General features: G+C 40.1%; 2 protein-coding genes across 6 annotated transcripts in view; one reads left to right on the top strand and one right to left on the bottom strand.

Moving 5' to 3' along the window:
* Nucleotides 1-20,450, top strand: part of LOC136364217 (broad substrate specificity ATP-binding cassette transporter ABCG2-like) — a 249,788-nt gene that overhangs the window by 109,197 nt on the left and 120,141 nt on the right. The gene's annotated exons all lie outside the window — the stretch shown is intronic.
* Nucleotides 1-20,450, bottom strand: part of MARCHF8 (membrane associated ring-CH-type finger 8) — an 87,891-nt gene that overhangs the window by 18,385 nt on the left and 49,056 nt on the right. For 4 of the 5 annotated variants that reach the window (XM_066323923.1, XM_066323922.1, XM_066323921.1 and 1 more), the window contains one exon: nt 6,017-6,067. The exons of the other annotated variant lie outside the window; for it this stretch is intronic. In XM_066323923.1, the coding sequence (XP_066180020.1) occupies nt 6,017-6,067 (51 nt within the window). The remainder of the gene's footprint in view (nt 1-6,016; nt 6,068-20,450) is intronic. 5 annotated transcript variants of the gene reach the window in all.

Raw genomic sequence — 20,450 nt, 5'->3', positions numbered from 1 at the left:
CTGCAGGAACATACACATTTTTATATGCATATATGCAGGTGTCCATGCATATATATACACATATATGTTCTAATTCTGCCTCCATGTGAACGGAGTTATCTACTGGTGAGAGAACTCAGTCTTTTCTTATTACATACTTTTGATTACATGCTACACACAAAAACCCAAAAACCCCCACCCTGTCTAAGAAAATAAAGGCACCTTTGAAGTGAGCCATAGTGAGCATGCCAATGGCTTGGGTATATTTCAAGATAACCTGCTTATCTGAGATGACACTTCTGGGTATAGTTGCTGTTGTCCCACTCCAGGCTGCACTTCAGTAATAGCAATTACATCTCATTTTGAAGGATAGGACCTGTCACATTCTAAATACTTTATTAAATTATTCCTTAAAGGTAAAAAATTAGAAACAACTGTCATAGAATTTTTCAACTGATCGGAAGTCTAAAGGAAACGAAGGAAGGTTTTTGCCCCACACAAGCAAATTTTGGCATTTCTAGGTGCCACATGATTAGGAACAATACTGTGACCCTACTGCTTGTGCTACAAAAACATCTAGAAGTCTTGGCTAAGGATCTGGAACTAACATACTAAGAACTATGCATATTTAATAATAGAACACAACTCTCTTTTGTGCAGACAAAGAGTGAAAAGAAGCTCAATTTTAAGTCTTTTATCAGGAGGAACTTCAGAATGAGGAGCTTCAGGCAAACACAAATTTAGCAATAGAGCAAGGAGAGAAACACTCCACAACACAAATTTCAACCTGGCATTTTGATTACGGGCTTGCCTTTATTTTATGCGCTCCTGAGTACTTTCAGCAAGTACCGTATTCCATGTACGTGCTGGCTGATGGCTCTTGCTAAAGTGCACTGCAGCTGTACAGTCTCTGAAGTTCACCAGGAGAGCAGATGTGGTCGTGTCATTTCACGTGCCAAAGGAGGCCTCCAGCGGTGCCAACCCGCCAAGGCAGCGAGACCAAACCCTACAAACCTGACACCTGAAACAGGCAGAACAGGCCACCTATGGACAGACTGGGGGATGTGACAGACAGACAGCCCTGCTGACAGGCTGCTTTCGAAAGCTTTTATACCAACAGGGCAGGATCAACCATCAGCAACTTCTGACCTTCTCCAGTAAGTTTTCTCTACCAGATACATGCCATATTGACTTCCAGTGCATATTAAAATCAAGTGTCTTTAGAGAGGGGTAAGATAAATGATTAAAATGGAGAGTGGTTGGTTAAAAAACCATAGGGGACATATGGGAAAGAGGCATCTGATAATTTCAGGATGATCAACTCCACCATGTAATTCTGGCAACAATTTGATAGGAACCAGCAGTCAGCTGCTGAAAGAACTTTCTTCTATACTTTATATAATGTATATGACTATAATTAAAACTATGTCTAGCAACTAGAAGCAAAGCTGAAGTCAGCTTTCCCTTATTATTTCCAAAGAAACCGAAAGGAGGATTCTGTCAGGAACTTTCTCTAGAGATTCCAGAGCTAAAAATACTAGAGAGGAGGCTATCTATCCCTTCAAAACCTGCCCAAGAATAATACAACCCATCTATAACAGAGGATTAATATTGACTAAACCCAGGAACAACTGCACAGGTTCTGCAAGGAGAATAAGAAAAAACTATATATGGCTTTTTGTCTTTAAAAATCTTCCTCAAAATACTTTGAATAGACTGAAGGAACAAAAGAGGAAAGGAAACCCCTGCAGGTTCCTCCTTAATGGGGTGCCCTCATACCTATACGAAGAAAGAATCCAGCCCCAGGAGAAGGAATTTATCATAGCACAGGGAGACTATCACATTCCTTACAAACATGACTGCACTGTGCTCCAGCTTGAGATTACTTGCTGTTGTACTCAGGGAAAGAATATACTTTTATCTTCACACTATACAAATTTTCATGTCTTTTCCTTTCCTCAGTAACTCAGTAGAAGCATTTTTTTTTAAGCAACTTGTATTTCCCTACCCCCAGGCTCAGGTACCTGAACAGAACACCCCTGAGAAACAGTTCTTTTCAGTAAGCCTTGGCCATCTGATAGACTACAGGATAGCTAAGCTCTGCAACTGAAAAAACCTGGACTACTTTTCTACAGACAAATGCTCACTGAATCCATTAAAGCTTCAGGCAATAGTGGACGTGTGTATTCATATGCTTTTCTAAATCTGTTCCAAGCTGATGAACAGCCTAAATGGATTTTAAATTTCATACCAAGCTTAGGCTACCACTTTGTGTCTGCACTGGTTGCTATTCAGCCTAAGAATTATCTAATACTTTACAGTGTGCTTCTGCTCAAAAGATAAAACTATACAGGCCCTCAGAAAAGACAAAGCATTTATATTTTTTAAGGAGTTCACTTTTGATTCCTTTACTGTGATCCCAGCATTAGCATTTTCAAAATCTATGGCCTTGGAGGGCCATGAAAATAAGACTACAAAGTGCTTCCGTTTTACATTAGAATCAACCCTCCAAAGCAATCAGATAAGAACAGCACACAGATGACATGAAGGTATTTCCAGACATCACATCATCTCTTTCAGGATATATCAGACACTTTAAAGGTAAACAATACCACTAATTTGAGAATAACTGTTTAGAGACCAGCTTTGTAAGTGACCTCATCTCCTCTGCTTGTAAACACAATTCCTTTATCTATAAACCAAAGGCATGAATTACCACCATCGTGAAAATCCCTCTTTTAGCAGTTCCCAGTGACTAGCTGTGTGTTAGAGTCAATTTCTTCTCTATTTACAAGATGAAGCTCCTATAAAGCTTAGTTACTTCTCTGTGGGGCTTGCATGATGAAGGCACTTCACAGCAATCAGTGGCTGCTTGGAAAAAATGTTGGCTTAGGGTAAAGAGCTGAGATGTGGATCTGGGCTGTATTCCCTTGTGCCAACTGGGGTCATTTCAATCAGCATCAGTGCTGCTTATGTGTCTGAACAGGGCAAGTTGGGGAAAATGGGCTCTGTTCAAGTCCCATGACCAAATCAATTAAATCTGCCTTCAATTTTTTTTTTTTTTTTAGTTTCAAAACAAATATAAAATTTTTAAAATTTTATTTAAATGTTTCACATTTAGCAGATTAAAAAGGAATGTTTGAAATATATGTACCAAAAAAGCAAAGAAGGGCCTGGAGGAATGCCACATCCCCCAGTGTGCAACATACTGCACACAGCCTTGTGACACTGTATGAAGATCCTCCTACATCTTATTCCCTGCTCCTTTTTCTGCTCCTTCTGGCCAAGTATTCAGGTGATTGCTTTTTCTTGGCTTGGCCACATGTACTAGCAACTCTTCTGCCTCTCTTCTGCATCTGTCTCTTGAAGAATTGCCTCTCTTCTGCATCTGTCTCTTGAAGAATTGCCTTTTTGCCCCTTTCTCCTGAGGGGCAGCTCCACCTGGCCCCAACACTGGGGGTCTATAATCAGAGAGGTCCTGCTACCTCTACCAGCTGATTACATTTTCAGTAGCACCATCTGTCTGCCTCTCTCCCTGATCTCTTTTAGCCCATGAGCATTGCTTTCCTTGGTCACAATAAGTAACACAGCATCCTCTCTTGGCTAAAGGCTGAATTCTGACTCAATCTCTTCCACTCAAATTGCACTGTGCAACTGAGAGCAGTGGAAAGATACACAGTAATAATCACAGCGGGTTCCTAATGACATATCAGCACCAGTAAGGCTTTGAATCAAGTGTCAGTGCCAAGAATTTGTAGCAGATTTGCTATGTTGCTGTGCTGTAAGCTAGATTTGGGTGGAAAAACAATGGCTGAGTCAGTTGCAGAAAGCATGATTATTATTTCTGTACACACATACACACACACACCTCAACACATCTGGAAATGCAGCATGTAATTGATTTAACCCAATTTTGGTTAGAAAGCTCCTGTTTAAATGGTGTAGGATTAACAAGTTCTGTGGATTTCAGAAAGGGCTATACAGACAGCCAAGCATTTCCATACTTATTCCTTTACATGTATCCAATCTGCCTTATTGGCCAGGTTGCTATGGTATTCTGAACAATAAAAAAATGGGCACTTTCTTATTAGAAGGCACAACTAAAGAAAAATTTTCCGTGTACTTAACTTTCCACGCAGCACTCCACTACCACAGTCTTTCCTGATTTGCCACTTGACATTGCTTGCAACAGCCAAAACACGTGTCAACCACAAAATAATTGTTGCAGTTTAGCACTGAACTGGCACAAGGCAGCATTTAGACTTGTAGACAAATGAAGGGCTCATTTCACTGATGGGACTTTCACTCTCTGCCCTTGTTTGAACTTATCTCCAGAGTGGAGAAGGTGCACAGAATGGATCAGACAGGGGTGACACAGGAGCAGTAAGAACATCAACACCTCTGGGAAGCTCACTTTGCAACCAAAAAGTCTCCTCCATTAAACTGGCAAAACTGACTTCTGATCTCATTGAAAACTTTAGCTTTTGCAACACACAGCAGTCATGTTGAATGCTTCAGCATTTCAAGATGAATGTAAATATTGATGTCTCACTTGCCAGCACTCCCAGGGAGAGCTTTGCCAGAGTGCAAGGTCCTTCCCACGGCACTGCCACACTATCAGTTCTTGATGAAATAAGAATGAAATGTGCAGATTCATATGAGTACCAAAGGGCTGCCTCCAAAAGGTTTGTGGTGATTTGAGACACTCTGGGAAATGTACAATGATACTTAATGGCAAAATTATTATCTCTGCTGAACAAAACCTGAAAATCCAATTAAGGATCCCTAGGCAGGTAATAAGCAGGGTAAAAAGGATCAAGCATAGTCCCATTTTAGAAAAACCTATATCAGAATTTATACTCACACAGTTTTTATTTCAAAATCACTTATATGAAGGCACATATTCTGATGCTAAATGCAAAATGATCTCTTACTAATCCATGATAACAACACCTACAGCTTGGTCAGTACCTTGTGCATTGGGCAGTTGCCCTGCTCATCGTTTAGTACACTCAGTAATCCTGTCTTTCAGCTCCATAGTGAAAGCTGTCTGTGCACATATAAACCAAGTATTATGGTTTATTTATTACATTTATATGGTTTATTATATTATATACACGGTCTCCTCTGCTGGAGACAGTCAGGAACAATTCCCTAGATCCAGAAGTACTCACAATACTTACTATGTTGCAGCCATAATGACTCAGTCTTCTATTAAAAGTAACTACAAGCAGCCACTTAAACTGTGGCAACAAAGACTTGAAGCTTATGCACCCCATGAAAAGTACTGTTCAACCAGCACAGCCTTGCTTGCATGAAGGCTTTAAGCAATTGTACTTGTGTAAGCAAAACACTGTCAGGCTTATAGCTAATAAAAAATCTTACTTGCAATGCAGAAGTAGGGTATGTATTGCAATAATTTTCTTGGACAGAAGATACCTTTTTCCTAATGGCATAACAAAGAAATTATGCTTGGATGTGCCCACTGGTTATGCTGAAGAGTGACTACAATGGGTGGGGCATCATGCTTGCCTTGCATGACCAGGGTCTGTAAAATCAAACATTTAAAAATACTTACATAGTCATGTCCTGATAACAAACTCATGGCACGTAAAAATAATTCAGTGTTGAAGTAACTGTATAATACCATTTACCCTCATATCCTACACATATTATGGTATGCACAGCTATACATATCTTACAGAGCTTGATCTTATAAAACATACTTGAGTGATGTTTTTGGAACCACTTTCCCTCCAAGATAAGATCTCAGGCATCTGTCATCTATCTTGCTCCTATCAAGCTAAGGAGGCTGACAGTGTGAAAGAGAAAACCTACCATAGCTTCCATTTCATTTGACCTGTAAAGAGAGTCTGCAAAACACCAGAGTTCTAATGTTTCAGGAGTGACTATCAATGACAGGCATAAAAAGCATTTTCTACTGGTCACATCATCACATGTATCACCCAATTTTGAAATGAAAGAAATCCCAATATCCCCAAGTTTATCAAAGACTGAGTTACATTGAGCAACATACCTTTGAGATGTTACTAGAGCGGCTCACGGAATGCCCCAAAGCCTTCTCATTCTGAAAGAGCAAGAACAGGATCACTGCAGCAACAAGTCACAGTTAAGAAAATATTTAAAAGTTGGCATTAGAAACCAAATCCCACGGAGAAAGTCTTACAGCTGAGGCTTTTAAGGATGTTGCTTCTGTTGACATCAGCGTGATTTACAATAATCCCTAAATTGCTTTGTTTGTTTAACAAGATATTACCTCATATAGAGGTAGTATCACATAGCGAATACATGTACAAACTGACAAATGCTAAAACAATTATTTATTTTCTCTGAGGGTAGTGTAAAGCCCTTTACTCAGACGGTATCTATTTTGGAAAGGGTACTTTCTCAGTATCATGAAGACCTGCTTCATCTACATTTAAAGGCAAACATCCAACCACTAAAGCTGAAAGCTCTTGCTTAATGAAAACAAAAAATATCATAGTGATGTCTGGAAACAATTATGAATAACCACATGCATGTCACTTCAGGATATGGGGCAGAATTATTGAGGAATTTCCTTTTAATACAGAACTTGGAATTAAACTGGAAATATCATACAAGATGGAAATGTGGAAGATGCAATTCTCAAAAATGAAATTAGTGATGATTGTATCTGTTATTCACTTTTCAGTGTGTGGACCCTGATGCATAAGGATGACAATCTTACCCCCTTCAGAAATTAACTGTAGGTTTCAGCAAGATATTTCATCCTTTAAGGATACCTGGTTTCTGAACATCAGTTTACTGTAACTGTAACTGGACACAGTGGCTTCACTTGGAAGAGCCTAGAAATTGCTTTGCAAAAATCCAGTGAAAAATACCTTTTCCTAAACAAGCAGCACAAACAGAACAAGTCGTAACATTCAGTTACAGATCTGCATTCCTCTAAATTTGTAAAGCTGGGATTCAATAGGTTTGAGATTTAAACCCTCTTGACAAAAAGACAAAGTTAGTACTTTTTCCTGTGAGCTCTCTGCTATGTAAGGGCTTCTAGAAATGCATCTTTTTGCTTGGGATTTTAGGAAACAAACTCTTTCATACTTATTCCTGAAGAGAGTTTAACCTAATAGAGACACTTTGATTAACAGCACATTCTTCTAGTCTTCTGGGCAGTGACTGATTAGACAGAAATTGAGATCAGAAGTCTTACATCTATAACAAATAGAGACATGAAAAATTCCCCTTCAGTCAACTGTTGCTAGTCCTAGATCAGCACACTGGTCTTGGGCCTCCTGCCTATGGTTTGCTACAATTCAAGTGACCCTTAATGACTAAAGCACACATGAAGTCAGCCTGGCTGGCTGAGCATTCAGATGCAACACCCATACTTTTGACATCCCTGTGCTCCCAGAGACTTCTTCCTACAGTGCATTTTCCACAGCAATTTCAAAGCTTTTTGAAGACAAAAGAGGAAGCCAAGGCATAAGACTTTAGTATGTGCTTACAAAAGCAGGGTGCCCCTTCCTTACACCATCAGCTGCCTCCCAACACAGTCCTGCCCACTATGTCAGTTGACAGATAAAAATTGCATTCCCTTCATTAAAAATACGAGGAAGAAAATACAGTGTTCTGAAATTTCCTGCAGGAATCCGAGTACGTAGACAACAGTAAAATAGTATTTCCGAAGAAAAGGGAAGAAGTGGTTAGGGAACACCACATGCTAGTTTTGATGATGGCCAAAATAAAAATCAGCAAGTATCAGAATGCCAGATTTGCACACTGCAAGGCTGATCTTGATTTTTGAGATAACAATGAGCTTTTGTTTCACAGGTAACAGTATTCCTGGAGCAGAAACAAACACACAAAGACCCTCAAAAATATGGGCATAATGCTTATGCAATGACTAATGTTAGACAGGACTACTGCCAGAACCTATATGGCTAAGAACTGGCTCCAATCATGAGAAAGAACCAGCTGATTTCAAAGACAGTGTAACCATAGCAACAAGGGAAAAAAAAAGTTCATTGAGGCTACAGGAGACAGGAGGAAGAAAAACGGGGCAGGAACATGTTCTCAAGCTAAGACTAGAAGAGACCAACACAAGCTGGCAAGCACAAAGACTTGCCACTGCATATGTGTGAGGTGTGGGGGAAGCAGGCTGTGCTTGGCCTTCTAGGGATGTGTGGGAAGCAAACAGAGCAAGGCTACATGCGACAAGGGAGGGTGAAACCCTTGGGTGAGAAGTCTACCTGAAGCAAGACAGGTGACAGTCTCAAATCCAGCCCAAGGTGTCATAGACAAGGATGAAATGAAACAGAGCAGAGGTTTCTTCATGTTAACTCAATGCCTCCCCCTAAAAAAACTCCTGTCTAGCTGAAGAAGATGCTTGCAAGGGAGCATGACTGAACTTACACAGGCACCTGAGTTGAAAAGGATGTGCTAAAATTCAATACGCATGGCAGGCTGGAAGACAAGACCTGTATTTGCACAACACAAGAGATGATACAGGGTAAACAGACTTTTAGCTGCTGCCACAGAAACTTATCTCCCTGCTTCTGCTCCCAGAACTGATTTTATCTGATAGATGCCAGAAGCCTCCAAGAGGCAGATGCACATTTCATCTTTATTCATCTACTGTTAGAAACACACCTATCAGAGGTTCCAATCAGCAGATGACTACAAATGATTGATTTTATTATTGAAACAGTGACCATTTAGAAAATTTTAAAACAAAAAAATCAGTCTTGAAAAGTATTCCCTTAAGGGCTACAGAGTACACGCACACATATATTTAGGAATCTGTGATATTCCTAATGGACTCCTAAGCACCTAAGTGCTTTTAAACATCTCTGTTTCTTAGCCATACAAATCAGGTACGTCCATAACATCAACAGGAAATTCACTACAGTAGATTTTAACAGCAAGCACAATTAATGAGGAAAAGAAACATTAAACAGATAAAATTATTTAGAAGGCAAACAAACACATCTCCCTTTTTACTCTATATCCACCACCAGTACATTAAACTTGGGATCTTTTAGAATTATTCACAAATTAAAACTGACATCGGAGTGGCAAGGCTAAGCTTTCATGGTACTATCACTCCCAACAAATAAAAACCTTCAGAGACTATTTCTAGTGTGTTCCCACTGCACAGTAAGACCCCTTCTGGTTGGTAATCACAGCTCCAAACAAGCTCTCCTTCCCTCATGCAAAAGCATTAGGCTTTGCATGAAAGATCAACACAAAAGCAACATCTGCAAGCAAGGACCTTACAATTATCACCAGTTAAAGTAAGTGTCACGCTCCTTTAGCACTTCAATCCTATATGGAATAATGGGAATACTGCCTTTTGAAGTCATCCTCTTCAACTGGAACCACCTGGCAGGTGTTTAAAAATGAACAAACAAACCCCACCCAGATAGGAAAAAATGACAAAGTGCGACGTTTCACTTCTCCTGAGCCATTCACTGGCAGCCGCCACTCTGAAGTCCACAGCAGCTAGTGTGGCTCTAGAAAAATGACTGAAAACCAGAAAAATTGCTACCCAGTCCTCTGGACGCACTTGCTTGCAATTGCCAGAATCCTCCTCCTAGATTTCTTTCCTTTTTCTACCTTCCCCTTGAATTTGCTCCCAACTGTGAGTGACAGAGCTGCCTTCTTGCTTGAGCAGTTGCTTCAACTCACATCTGCCTTTCTTCAGAACTCTTCACCTTGCCTTCTCCATCTCACCTGGCTCGTTTTTGCTTCTGCCACCATTCCTCAGTTGCATGACACCTCTCAAGGCCTTTTCACTTCAGTTATCTAGAAGATGATGACTCCCTTCAGTCCTTCCTTTTACCTTAGTCTTTCATATACTCAACACTTCAAGTTATTTTACCCTTGCTTCTCTACCCCAATGCATCCATTTTCCACTAAGCACAGTACCTACATAACTCATGTAGCCAAACCCAGAATTCCTGTGAATCCTAATACATCAGTTCCTACCATGAGAGCCAGAGCAGCCACAGCTGCTCTTGTCCACTTAAAACACCACTTTCTCCAAACTTAGCTGTAGACCTACTGCAGCATCAGCAAGCAAGCAACCTAAAGAAATACAACTTAAATATCTTTAAGTTGTAAAAAGGTAAAAAATACATCAGTAAAATAATTTTGAGTATTTCCAACACTCTGGTTTCCAGTCATTAAGGCAGGTAAATAGAAGATGACTGAGGAATCAGCTTCATAGCTTGTGCAACTGCCTTCTGGTTACACCCGTGACTACACAGCTAAATCCAGTCCTAAGAATGATTAAGGCTACACCCATCTTTATCTCTGCTCATAGACCTGCAGAAGAAACTGCAAGCCAGATCCCAGTGGGTTAGCAAGATGATTTTTGTTCTCTTTCCTGGAAAAGGAGGACAGAGGCTACCAGAGAATGGTACTCCTTTGTGTCCTCAAGACCAATGGCTATGCGTGAACCTAGCACAGGCTTGCTCCTTGAAGTCTTAATTCTTCAACAAACCAGTTACCTGCTAGGGCACTATATTCCCCATTTTGCAGTACAATTTCTGTGTTACATTATCTTACATGATAACATGGGTTAAGAGCTTCATCTGAAGATAGGCATTCTCCACCTAAAATACCAGTAACAAAAAGCAGCAACTTTATTTTGAGGACACTGATGCTGCAGTGCCACAGATAGAGATCCCTACAAGGCAAGTATTACCATCTCAGCCTAAAAGAGACACAAAAACAAACCAGGTCAGACTGGCTAGAGCACTGCCAATTTGTGGTTTTCTTTGTGGACTCTGAAAGGCATTTTAATTCCATTTTGTGCATTACAATTGCATTTTACAATGACAGATTAAGCATGAGATTGCTATCAAGCAAAATCACTTACTGTTATCAACAATTCATGTTAATGAATTTTAACAAAGTCTTCTGGGTAACTGGTTGCTTTTTTTAATATAAAGCTTGGAAGAAGAGAATAAGTAACGACTGCTCCAATTCATACAGCAATTCTCATTCTTACATCTGATGAGAATTACAAAATGGGACACAGAATAGCACTGCTTGAAATGGTGAGGTGCTGAAGTACTGTGTAGCTGATCCATGCAGGTCAAAACAGCAAATCAGAAGTGAAACTCCATTCTTCCATTGAGTCCTACAACCAGAGCATGAATGCACCACTGTTCTACAAACATGCAGTTGTACACACCTAGGTACTGTTTCAGGTTTCATGACTGTGTCAAATTTCCTGACAACTTCTTCCAAGAATTACTGCAAATCTTGCTCTGCAACTCTATACCTGAACAATATATATTTAAAAGAACATATGCTTTTAGTCTTGGGAGAGGAATTGCTGCTACTGATATTGGCAAGTGACCTTAATTGTCTGAAGTAGATAGAATGAGAGGAAAGAAATGGGAGAACGCTTTGCAATTATTTCCTTCATCTGCCAAAACCAATGGATTGTTAAGTTACAGAAGCTTTGTCAGCACTAGATCTCATCACTGACAGAACTTGACATTTAATTACTTCAGTACGAAATGGTACTTTGCATCTTATCATCTGAATATGACCTTCATTCCTTTGGCAGTCACCACGTCATTGTGGAAGAGCAATAACTATCATCATGGTTCATCAATGATTTTTGTACTCATCTAGAAGACTAATGAAATTAAAAATAATGCCATAATGCATCTAGTCAAAAAACATTAATGGCATCTATGCTTTGAGTCTCTGCTCTTGTGGGGTATTAACTTGAAAATACTTGTGCAGTGTTTACTTGACACTTGAAAGCAAAAGAGTGATGGAAATCACACCACCTATTTCCTTTTTTTTGCCTTTCTGGAGACACAGTGTAAATAGGAAATAGGAACCCAAATCATGCCCCATGCATCTAGTTCAGTATCTTCTGTTACTGGATAATCTCACTTGATTCCCAGACACCAGCAATCCATGACTAAGTGCAGAAAGCCAATGTAAGATTTCAGATCTATCACAGGGGAAAGTCTAGAGCAAGTTCACTGTGGATAACTCAGAGCTCTCTACCTTGTTTATTCATATGCACATTAAGCCACTTCACATAGTGGGAGACAAACTCAGAAAAACAACCTGAAGGCATAAAGCAAGCCAGAAAGTAAAACACAGGAGAATTAACAAGCTTTATTCCAGGCACTGAACTTACAGCTGTGCCTGAAAACATCATCAATAGATACAAAATCATGAGATCATATGGCTTTAACAGAAAAGACTGGCCAACAAAAGGAAAAGGCAACAGACCAAATTACTTAAATGGCAAAGTTCAAGGAACTTATGAATTCAAAGAATAGGCCATGCCCTTCGGGGGCTTAGGAGGCAGGTCAAGGAGGCTATAAGATCACAAACAAGAACTAGAACTGAGAAGAAATTCAAAGAACAAGGCAAACACAGCAGAATTCAAAGTTAAATAAGAATCTGCTGCCTGTGCCTGCACCCCAATGTGGACACCACGCACTCCATCTCCTGCCTGCCTTAGGAGCTGCTCTCAGAGCTTCCATGGATGTGTCCAATATAAGGCAAACTTGTCAGGCACACAGGTCCCTATGTGTGACACATTTGGTTACTTCTTGTGTACTGCTCTGTGCCTGGCTTTGCCAGTTTGGTCCTAGGACTACGGGAGAGAGACAATGCTTGGATTCTTTTTTGACTCCAGCAAGATGGTGCATAAGGTGAGAAGAGCATTCTCTTCAAAAAGGCCTTCTTCTCCATGGCTTTGTTCAACATACCAGTTTTCTAGGTTTTGCATTGCTTTGCTTTACTTCCAAAGACTCTGCAAAGTGGTTCCCATAATGGATAACCTGCATCTCCAGCTGCTACTTCAAAATGGACACCTGACCTCCATCTTCCTTCTTTAACCGTCTGAGCTTTTTACGTTTTTTCCTCTGGATGACCAAAGGCTGCCTCACTTGGAAATGCAAATTTTTATTTCTGTACAAGACCATCAGTCTGGTACACTTCACTAAAATCTTATCAATTTTCACACTTTTTACATGCACATGCCATGTGCCCAATTTCAAACTAAGAAAGTAGACTACAAAGTTTGGCACCCAACACATTTTACCGATGTTCTTATTTTACTGTTGCCAGACAACCTGCCTAAAATCGATGCACGACTTTATGTGATGCAACAGAAAAAAAAATGAATCCTTCCCTCAGGGAAAAAAATCATATGAACTACAAAAGACATGATCCAAAAATATACACCTTTCTTGATAATGGAAGCAGTACACATTAAGCTTACAATAAAAATGCCATTTCAAACAATTTTGTGTATTTAACAGCAGAAAGAAAGAGACAGGCACTGAGGAAGTCTGCAATTACAAGCACATTAAAAGGAATAACATTCTATCTTTTACAAAGTAATTGCATTTAATGCAACTGCTGGAATTCTCATGGTACACTAAACATGTCAATATGCCAAATCAATTGACTATTTTAAACATTCACAGATTAAAACCCTCTAGGCAACTGGTAACTGAGAATTTTTCAAGCTGCCAGCAGACAGTGGAAGCCTGCAGAACTCTCAGAAGAGCTGGCCTTTCCTGGTGTCTTCAGGGCCCTGCTGGTGCAGTGCTTGCTGTGAACCCCAAAACACGGCACCATCAGGCCATGTTTGGTACCTGCTCCTTGGGCAGGGTGGCAGCTCCAGCTTGGGCCTGACACACGGGCCCAGATCACTGCCTCTGCTCATCTAACGTGGTCCACAAAGCTGCTTTTATCTTCAACTCATTCCATCAAAGTATACTGCTAAAATAGTGAATTATCAATTAATCTCTTAGCCAAGGTTACAAAGGCCTCCTGAATCTAAAACCAGATTCAGAACAACATTAGAAAATTGTCTATTGCCCAAAGAAAGCTTGATACTTCAAGTAGTTTCTATATTGCTCAAGGATTTGATCTTCTTTTCATCCCTTTACATCTTAACGTAACATGATTTCTTATTAATGTGTTTCTGACTGCTTGGATCATAAGGGCAAACAATGTTCCCTAGAGAAATTAGAGAAATCACTTCCCAAATGATGCTGGGAAAGTATTCAGGGTATTTTTGTTAACATTTAACATGATATGGCTAAAACACATGACAAAAAAACTCTTGAAACACCACTTGTAGATATTACATCTATTTAGTAATACCTAATCAGTACAGACCAGCTTGCTTTGTCCTGAAATTTTACCTTTGCATTTTTATTAGTGCAGTCAGCAAAATATTCTGCCCGAAGCATTTCAAACTCAGTGTTGAATGATCACAGAAATTTAGGTAAATGATCAACTAGGGCCTACAGATGCCATTAAACTTACTGAACCAAACACTGGGTAGAGCAAGATCCTTGTAAGACTCTAAATTGTGATGTTCTGGAGAGTTTCTATCACTACATTTCTAGCAGCATCTGTTTCTAAGTTCAGAGAACTCACTAAGAATAGTGTCTAAGAAAAGCAACATATTCAGCCATCCTCAAAGAAAACACTGCTCTGGGAAAAAAAAAAAAAAAAGTCATACCAAAGGGAAAAGGTACTTTTCATTTAAAAGATAGAGCATTTGAACTGCAGAATGAGAATCTTTCAAAGCATAAATGTGCTAATAAAGATTTTTATTAAATGGCTCTTCAGAGTTCCTGACTAATTGTCCAGGAAATTCCAACATGTTGACTGACTATATACCTCAAAAAATTGAAAAAAATGCATGTGTGAATGCCCACATTTACATTTTAAGCTTTTTTAATTAAAAAAAAACCTACTCCCTTGCTCCGTCTGGATAAAACCCTACAGAACTAGAGAAAGCACATATGCAGCCAACTACCTTTTCTTTCCCCAAAACTCTCACCCTGATACCAGAAACAAAGGCAAAAAACTCTTGAGATGTAGCAGGCTACCCTAACCAGTAACCCAAGAGCATTTTATATCATTTTGTCAAGGAAGCACCGTTGGTCTCACACTGGGCCTCACCTGATGCTGTGGGATGCCAACTCAGCTAGAGTGTGCCCAGAGTGGGCTGCCTGGGACTAGGGAGAAGAGCACTCCTGGCCACAGCACCATTCATGGGCACCCACTGGTGTTCTGCACTGTTTGGTGCTGTGAACGTTTAACATCACTGCACTATTACAGTACCAGTGCAGGGCAAGAGCCTGGTAAAGCAGTGCTTTGAAACCCCTGGTTACACCCCCAGCCTCCTATGCCACTGTTAACCACATCCTCCCACAGCCTGGCTCAGAAGGACATTTTCTGCAATTGCAAATTTCAGGGCTTCCTGCAAAAATTCAGAGCTGAAGAAGCCAAGGTATGGTATCTCCTGCTTTGACATGTCTGTCTGTCAGGACCATTCCGTTTGCTCACAGTTATGTGTGAACAACAGTGACTCAAGACAGCCATTTCTCACTGACCAAGAAATTCTGTGATTTGCACAGTGCTAGAGGCTGAAAAAGCACACAGGATTTAACACACTCTAAATGTTCTTCTTGGCCATATGGGCACACTGCTGGTTCAAAGACTCTGACTGAGCCACTACCAACACTCTGACCAGAAGAAAAGTATTTCAGTAGCTACAAGTGGTAGTAAGTAGTTTTAAAAACAGTGATTTACTTTAAGGCATGAGAAACAGAGATGAAAAAATTGCACAAAGAGTCAACTAGAAAAACGTTTGCCTTTGCACATGGAAATCAACATTTACTACATATTAGCTGGGAGAAGCAAAAGAACATCTACATCTTAAAGAATCCCTGTGCAGGAAGGGACAGCTGTGCAACACTGAAGCCAATGAAACTGTGTTGGCTAAATTAAGAAGGGATTACCCATCACAGCAGGGCTGTCAACCTAGAGGCCAACACACAGTAAAAGGAAAAGAAAAAAAGAGATTTTTTTTTTTTGAGCAGGTGGTGTGAATACAGAGTATGGTGCCTGTACCTGAAAAGGGGATGCTCCAAGTGGGCAGTGTCAAAACCCAAAAACCTAGAAGACAGCAGAAGACTGTCTGAGGCAATTGGATGGGAGACTTACAAATCCTACCAACTGAAGAGAAGAAGCCTTCCAGGAGACCACTGCTCTTCACCCATTTGGGAAACTCACTGTCTAATAAGGAGGGCTGAGTGAGCCAAATACCAGCAGCTGCGTAAGAGCTAAATTTACCACTACAGTCCCAGGAATGCCTGCATTTTCTGCTAAAATAAAATTTCTGGGCCATTAGCCTATTGAAACACAAGCTTTTCCACTTAACTGAAGATATTTACTCATTCTCTTTCTGTAACTCTCATGCTCCAGTTCCAGTGAAATCCTGCTCAGTCTCCGAGATTTTTATGGAAACACACATGCATCAGCTCTAAAGCACTGATATTATGCAAGTAGTATTAAGCAATTCACTTCTTTGGGTTCCTCTGCCTCAGTCATTTATTCCTAAGAAACAGAAAATGAACTGCAGCTGTGGAGCACGCTGGCTGACCTACTGGGGACAGTGCTGCATTCCTGCGCTGACACAGCATTTTGTAAAGTTTACTTCCCAAGGGGAAATGCTTTTAATAAGTCTCATATTCACATTACATCTCCTGCTCTTTGTTTATCTAAAGCTTTGAGTGAGGACTTTTTTTTGTCACAGGAAATTGCATCAAAGTTATCAGGAAAAGTGTATTAACTTATACAATTTGACTTTCATCAAATTGCCTTTGAATTGACCACCACCAAAGCTAGGTTTTAAAAAGTCAGTTTCCATCTTTTCGATGCTCACTGCTAATTATCTGTGTTATCATTATCATTCCTTATCTGCAGAAATCACACTGGCTATCTGTGAAATCTGCATCTGGCTTAGAAAACAATAAATATTATTAAAATACATAATTTTTTTGAAGTAACTTTTAAAACATCACATAGAACCACTAAATAATTAAAGGCATTTTCTTATACTTGCTGCAAACACATACAGTTATCACACCTTTAAGGGGGGTTGTTTTCTCTTAGCCTTTACACCTGTAATTGAGTGAAAAGCTGAAACAATGAAAGAGGGGCTTCACCACTGGTACCAGAATCCAGCAGAGAAGATTCCCTTGGCGGTAGGATCCTCAGTTTGCAAGTTCTTATACCTGGAGCATTGCACCAACCACATGCTTAGTGATACTCTTACAGCAAAGTTCTGATCCAGAACTGAAACTTCTCAGTCCACACACTCCCCGCCCCAAACCTATTTCTGACTCCTCTTAGTTTTAAAAATATTAAAAAAAAAACCCAACCAACCAAAACCAACCACCAAACAAAATCCAAAAAACCCCCAAACAAACAAACAACAAAACCAAAAAAAAATTACCCCTGAATGTAAGTATCATATTTCCAGTTTGAAATGACTGCTCCAGTATCTTCCTGGAGATTGAAGAAAAGTAACTACTGCTTTGGAAATCCATTTTTCTTAAAAGCCAAATCCCAGGCAAGCAATATTGCTTATCTGGACATTACTAATTGTCAAAATTCTCCCTTAGATTTTAGTTTTAAAGGGGCCCTTCAGAAGGCATCCAGCAAGAAAAAAAAATGCAAAGAATTCTCTAAAAGACAAAACATGATTTAGCACGACAAGCACTGTGGGAAAAGGCAGGAGACAGGGAAGGATTAGATGCTGCTGAGCTGCACCTTGCAAGTGCAGGCAGTGAGAATGATCAGACAGGATAGGGATGCAACCTGCATGAACAACTGGACTGTGCTCTGAAATACAGAGACTTAAATGTACAAAGACTCAAACCAGACCACATTCAGACTCCCCTAAATTTAAAATCCACGGGTTTTGTGTTTCAATACAGTTACCAAACATGAGTGAGATTGATGTGAATTTGCAAGGAAAAGCTAGGAGTTAGATAAGTTTATCATCTTTTGCATTTTAACTCTTTGCTCCCTTTCACCATTCCTTACACATAGGTGCTTTGCTTTGAGAAGTCACAAATGTCTCTGTACTTTCACAGGCATCCAGGAGGAAGTTCATAGATAAGATTAAATGATTCCTTAGGTCAGGCAAGACCTGAGATTGGTTAGCAGAGATACCTGCAACAAAAGAAGCATCATGACCAGTGGGAATCAACCCAGAGGAAAATGCACTTACAGCCGATCAAAAGACAACAGTTCACTCCGCAGTTACAACAGTTTCCTATTACCCTTTCAGTTCAATTTTTAGTAATCCTCCAAAAAGGGAGATAGAGAGATTTAAGTATCAGGTCTGGAAAAAGTCTTTGGGCATATTCCTTTTAGGCTTCCTTTGTTTAATGTGTGGAAGTGAAGAAAACATCTCATCTCCAGTGAAAAGTTGCTGAGACAAACCTCTTCCAGACACTTAAAACTCCAAGCTTTAGAATCCCAAAGTAGTGAAACAGGCAGTCTTATCCTGCAGCTAAGAACAAAGTAGCAAAACAGAGAGTAAATTACAAAAGCAAGAGTTCAAAGGAACAAGTGGCCAATTTTCTACACAGATGTTCAGGAAAGGTTCCTCAACACCATTCTGCTGCTAGTATCCAAAATGACGGAACAAACGACATAAAAAGGAGGATGTAGAATTGGGAAGAACCTCTCTAAGTACATTAAAGTATTTGGGTAACACTCACATTATCACTGAAAATTAGGCTGTACTACAAGATTGAAACTTTGGCACACAGTGCATGTACTTCCTTATATAGCACCTTTCCTCCAAAACAGTATTCCCCCTCCAGAGGAAACACTGCAGTTGCTCAGTGTTGAACAGCACTAGGGAGCAGCTCAAAATAAGAGCAGAACAAGATGATACCTGTAAAAGATATATGATGAGGCCACTCTGCAATTTACAGCCTCTTGCACAACACATGCCTGGAGAATGATATCAGTATCCCGAAGCAGGCAAATGTAGCAGTTACTTGGCAGAGGAGAAACCCGAGGCACAAGGAAATTATGCTGCCCTGAGTGAAATTCACCCCTGTTTGTACTACTGTTGTATGAGGTGTTGCTCTGTGTCACAGCCAGCAGCTGTGTCCTGTTACAGGCACGTGGCTGAACAGTGTGTGTGGTTTGCACAGGATGAGTTTCATGTACAGTGAAGACATGCCAAAGCAAGGAAAACATGAGTGAGAGCTCTCTCCTCCATTTTTCTTGGTTATAGTATGTAAATCTCCAAGCTGGATCTTGTCAGGGCATTGATTTTCACATGGAGCACCAGACTTTGGGATCTGCTTTAAGAGCTGCCTCCCAGAGCCCACCATCTGCCAAAACACTGACTGCTGCTTAGAAACTGCTTCCTTTGAGTCAGAGTGATGTATTGCACTCCACCAATCTCATTTCACCCCTGAAACTTTTCTATTTGTCCCCACCACTTGCAAATTTCATCTCAAATTGTCACTGCACTTCCCTGGCTGTATAATGACCTTTAGTTCTCTAAGCATGTGATCCATAAGCGTGCAGAAGGTGCTCCACAATGTCTTCATTCCCCTTTCCATGGAAGCAAGCAAACTGAGGGTGATGCCAACTGATACATGTTCAAAGATGCCTAATTTGTTTTATTTTGTTTTGGGGTTTTGTTTGTTTGTTTTGTGGTGGGGTTTTATTCTTGTTTCGTTTGTTTGCAATTTTTTGGTTGTTTCTTTTTTTTTTGCAAGTGAGGCCCCACAGCATAGGGAATCCACAAGCTTGTCCAAAAAAGTTAGGCTTCCTTTAGGTGCTTGGATATTTAAGTTTTTCCAACCTTTGGCACACTCAGAAACACTGCTGCCTGTGCTCCCAAGCACATGGGCATAACTGGAGCATAGCAGTGTAACTGAAGTAAGAGGATTACATTTCAGGAGGGGACATTTTTTTGGTGTGAGACTAGAGGCTTATGGAGATTAAAAAACAGGAGCTGCTTCCCAAAGTGACAGGGTGAAACCAGCAAAACCCACACATAAACAGTACCTATAAGAAAGCATTGGTTCATATCCTTCAGCAGCAGAAATACAGTGAGAACAGCCAATGAACCAGCGACCACAATAAGTGGTTGGCTGAAGTGCATCTTCAGCCACCACCACTGTCCCCAGCACCATCTTAACTCACATCATACCTGCACTTACTCTCTCCTTGTGCCTTTTATCACTCTTGATTCTTCTTAAGATACTGCCCTTCCCATATGAACCAGCCCTTTTCTCCTGTCTTTCTGCTGTAATCTATAGTCTTTCTCTGTATCTTTCCCCACCTCTACAGTAACTTGAAAATATTTTAAATTCAATACAAGAAACAGAATTTGGGGTGTTATACAAAAGAGAGTGACATTCATATCAAGAATCTAGAATGGATAGGAATATAGTCATATTCATAAAATCTATTCCTGGGTGCAAAGGGGAGCTCCCGTAAGCTTTAGGAAAAAGGATTGCAATACTTTTTTAGATCCAGAAGGACTTTATTTCTCTGCCAGCTAACACTCCTCAAAATTGGAGCATTAGATTTGGCTTCCAGTTCAACATACTCTTCTGACAGATACTTACAGA

This window comes from Sylvia atricapilla, chromosome 8, assembly GCF_009819655.1.
Source record: "Sylvia atricapilla isolate bSylAtr1 chromosome 8, bSylAtr1.pri, whole genome shotgun sequence".
NCBI lineage: Eukaryota > Metazoa > Chordata > Aves > Passeriformes > Sylviidae > Sylvia > Sylvia atricapilla.
The sequence above is the reverse complement of the archived record's forward strand: the minus strand, read 5'-3'. Positions and strand labels throughout refer to the sequence as shown.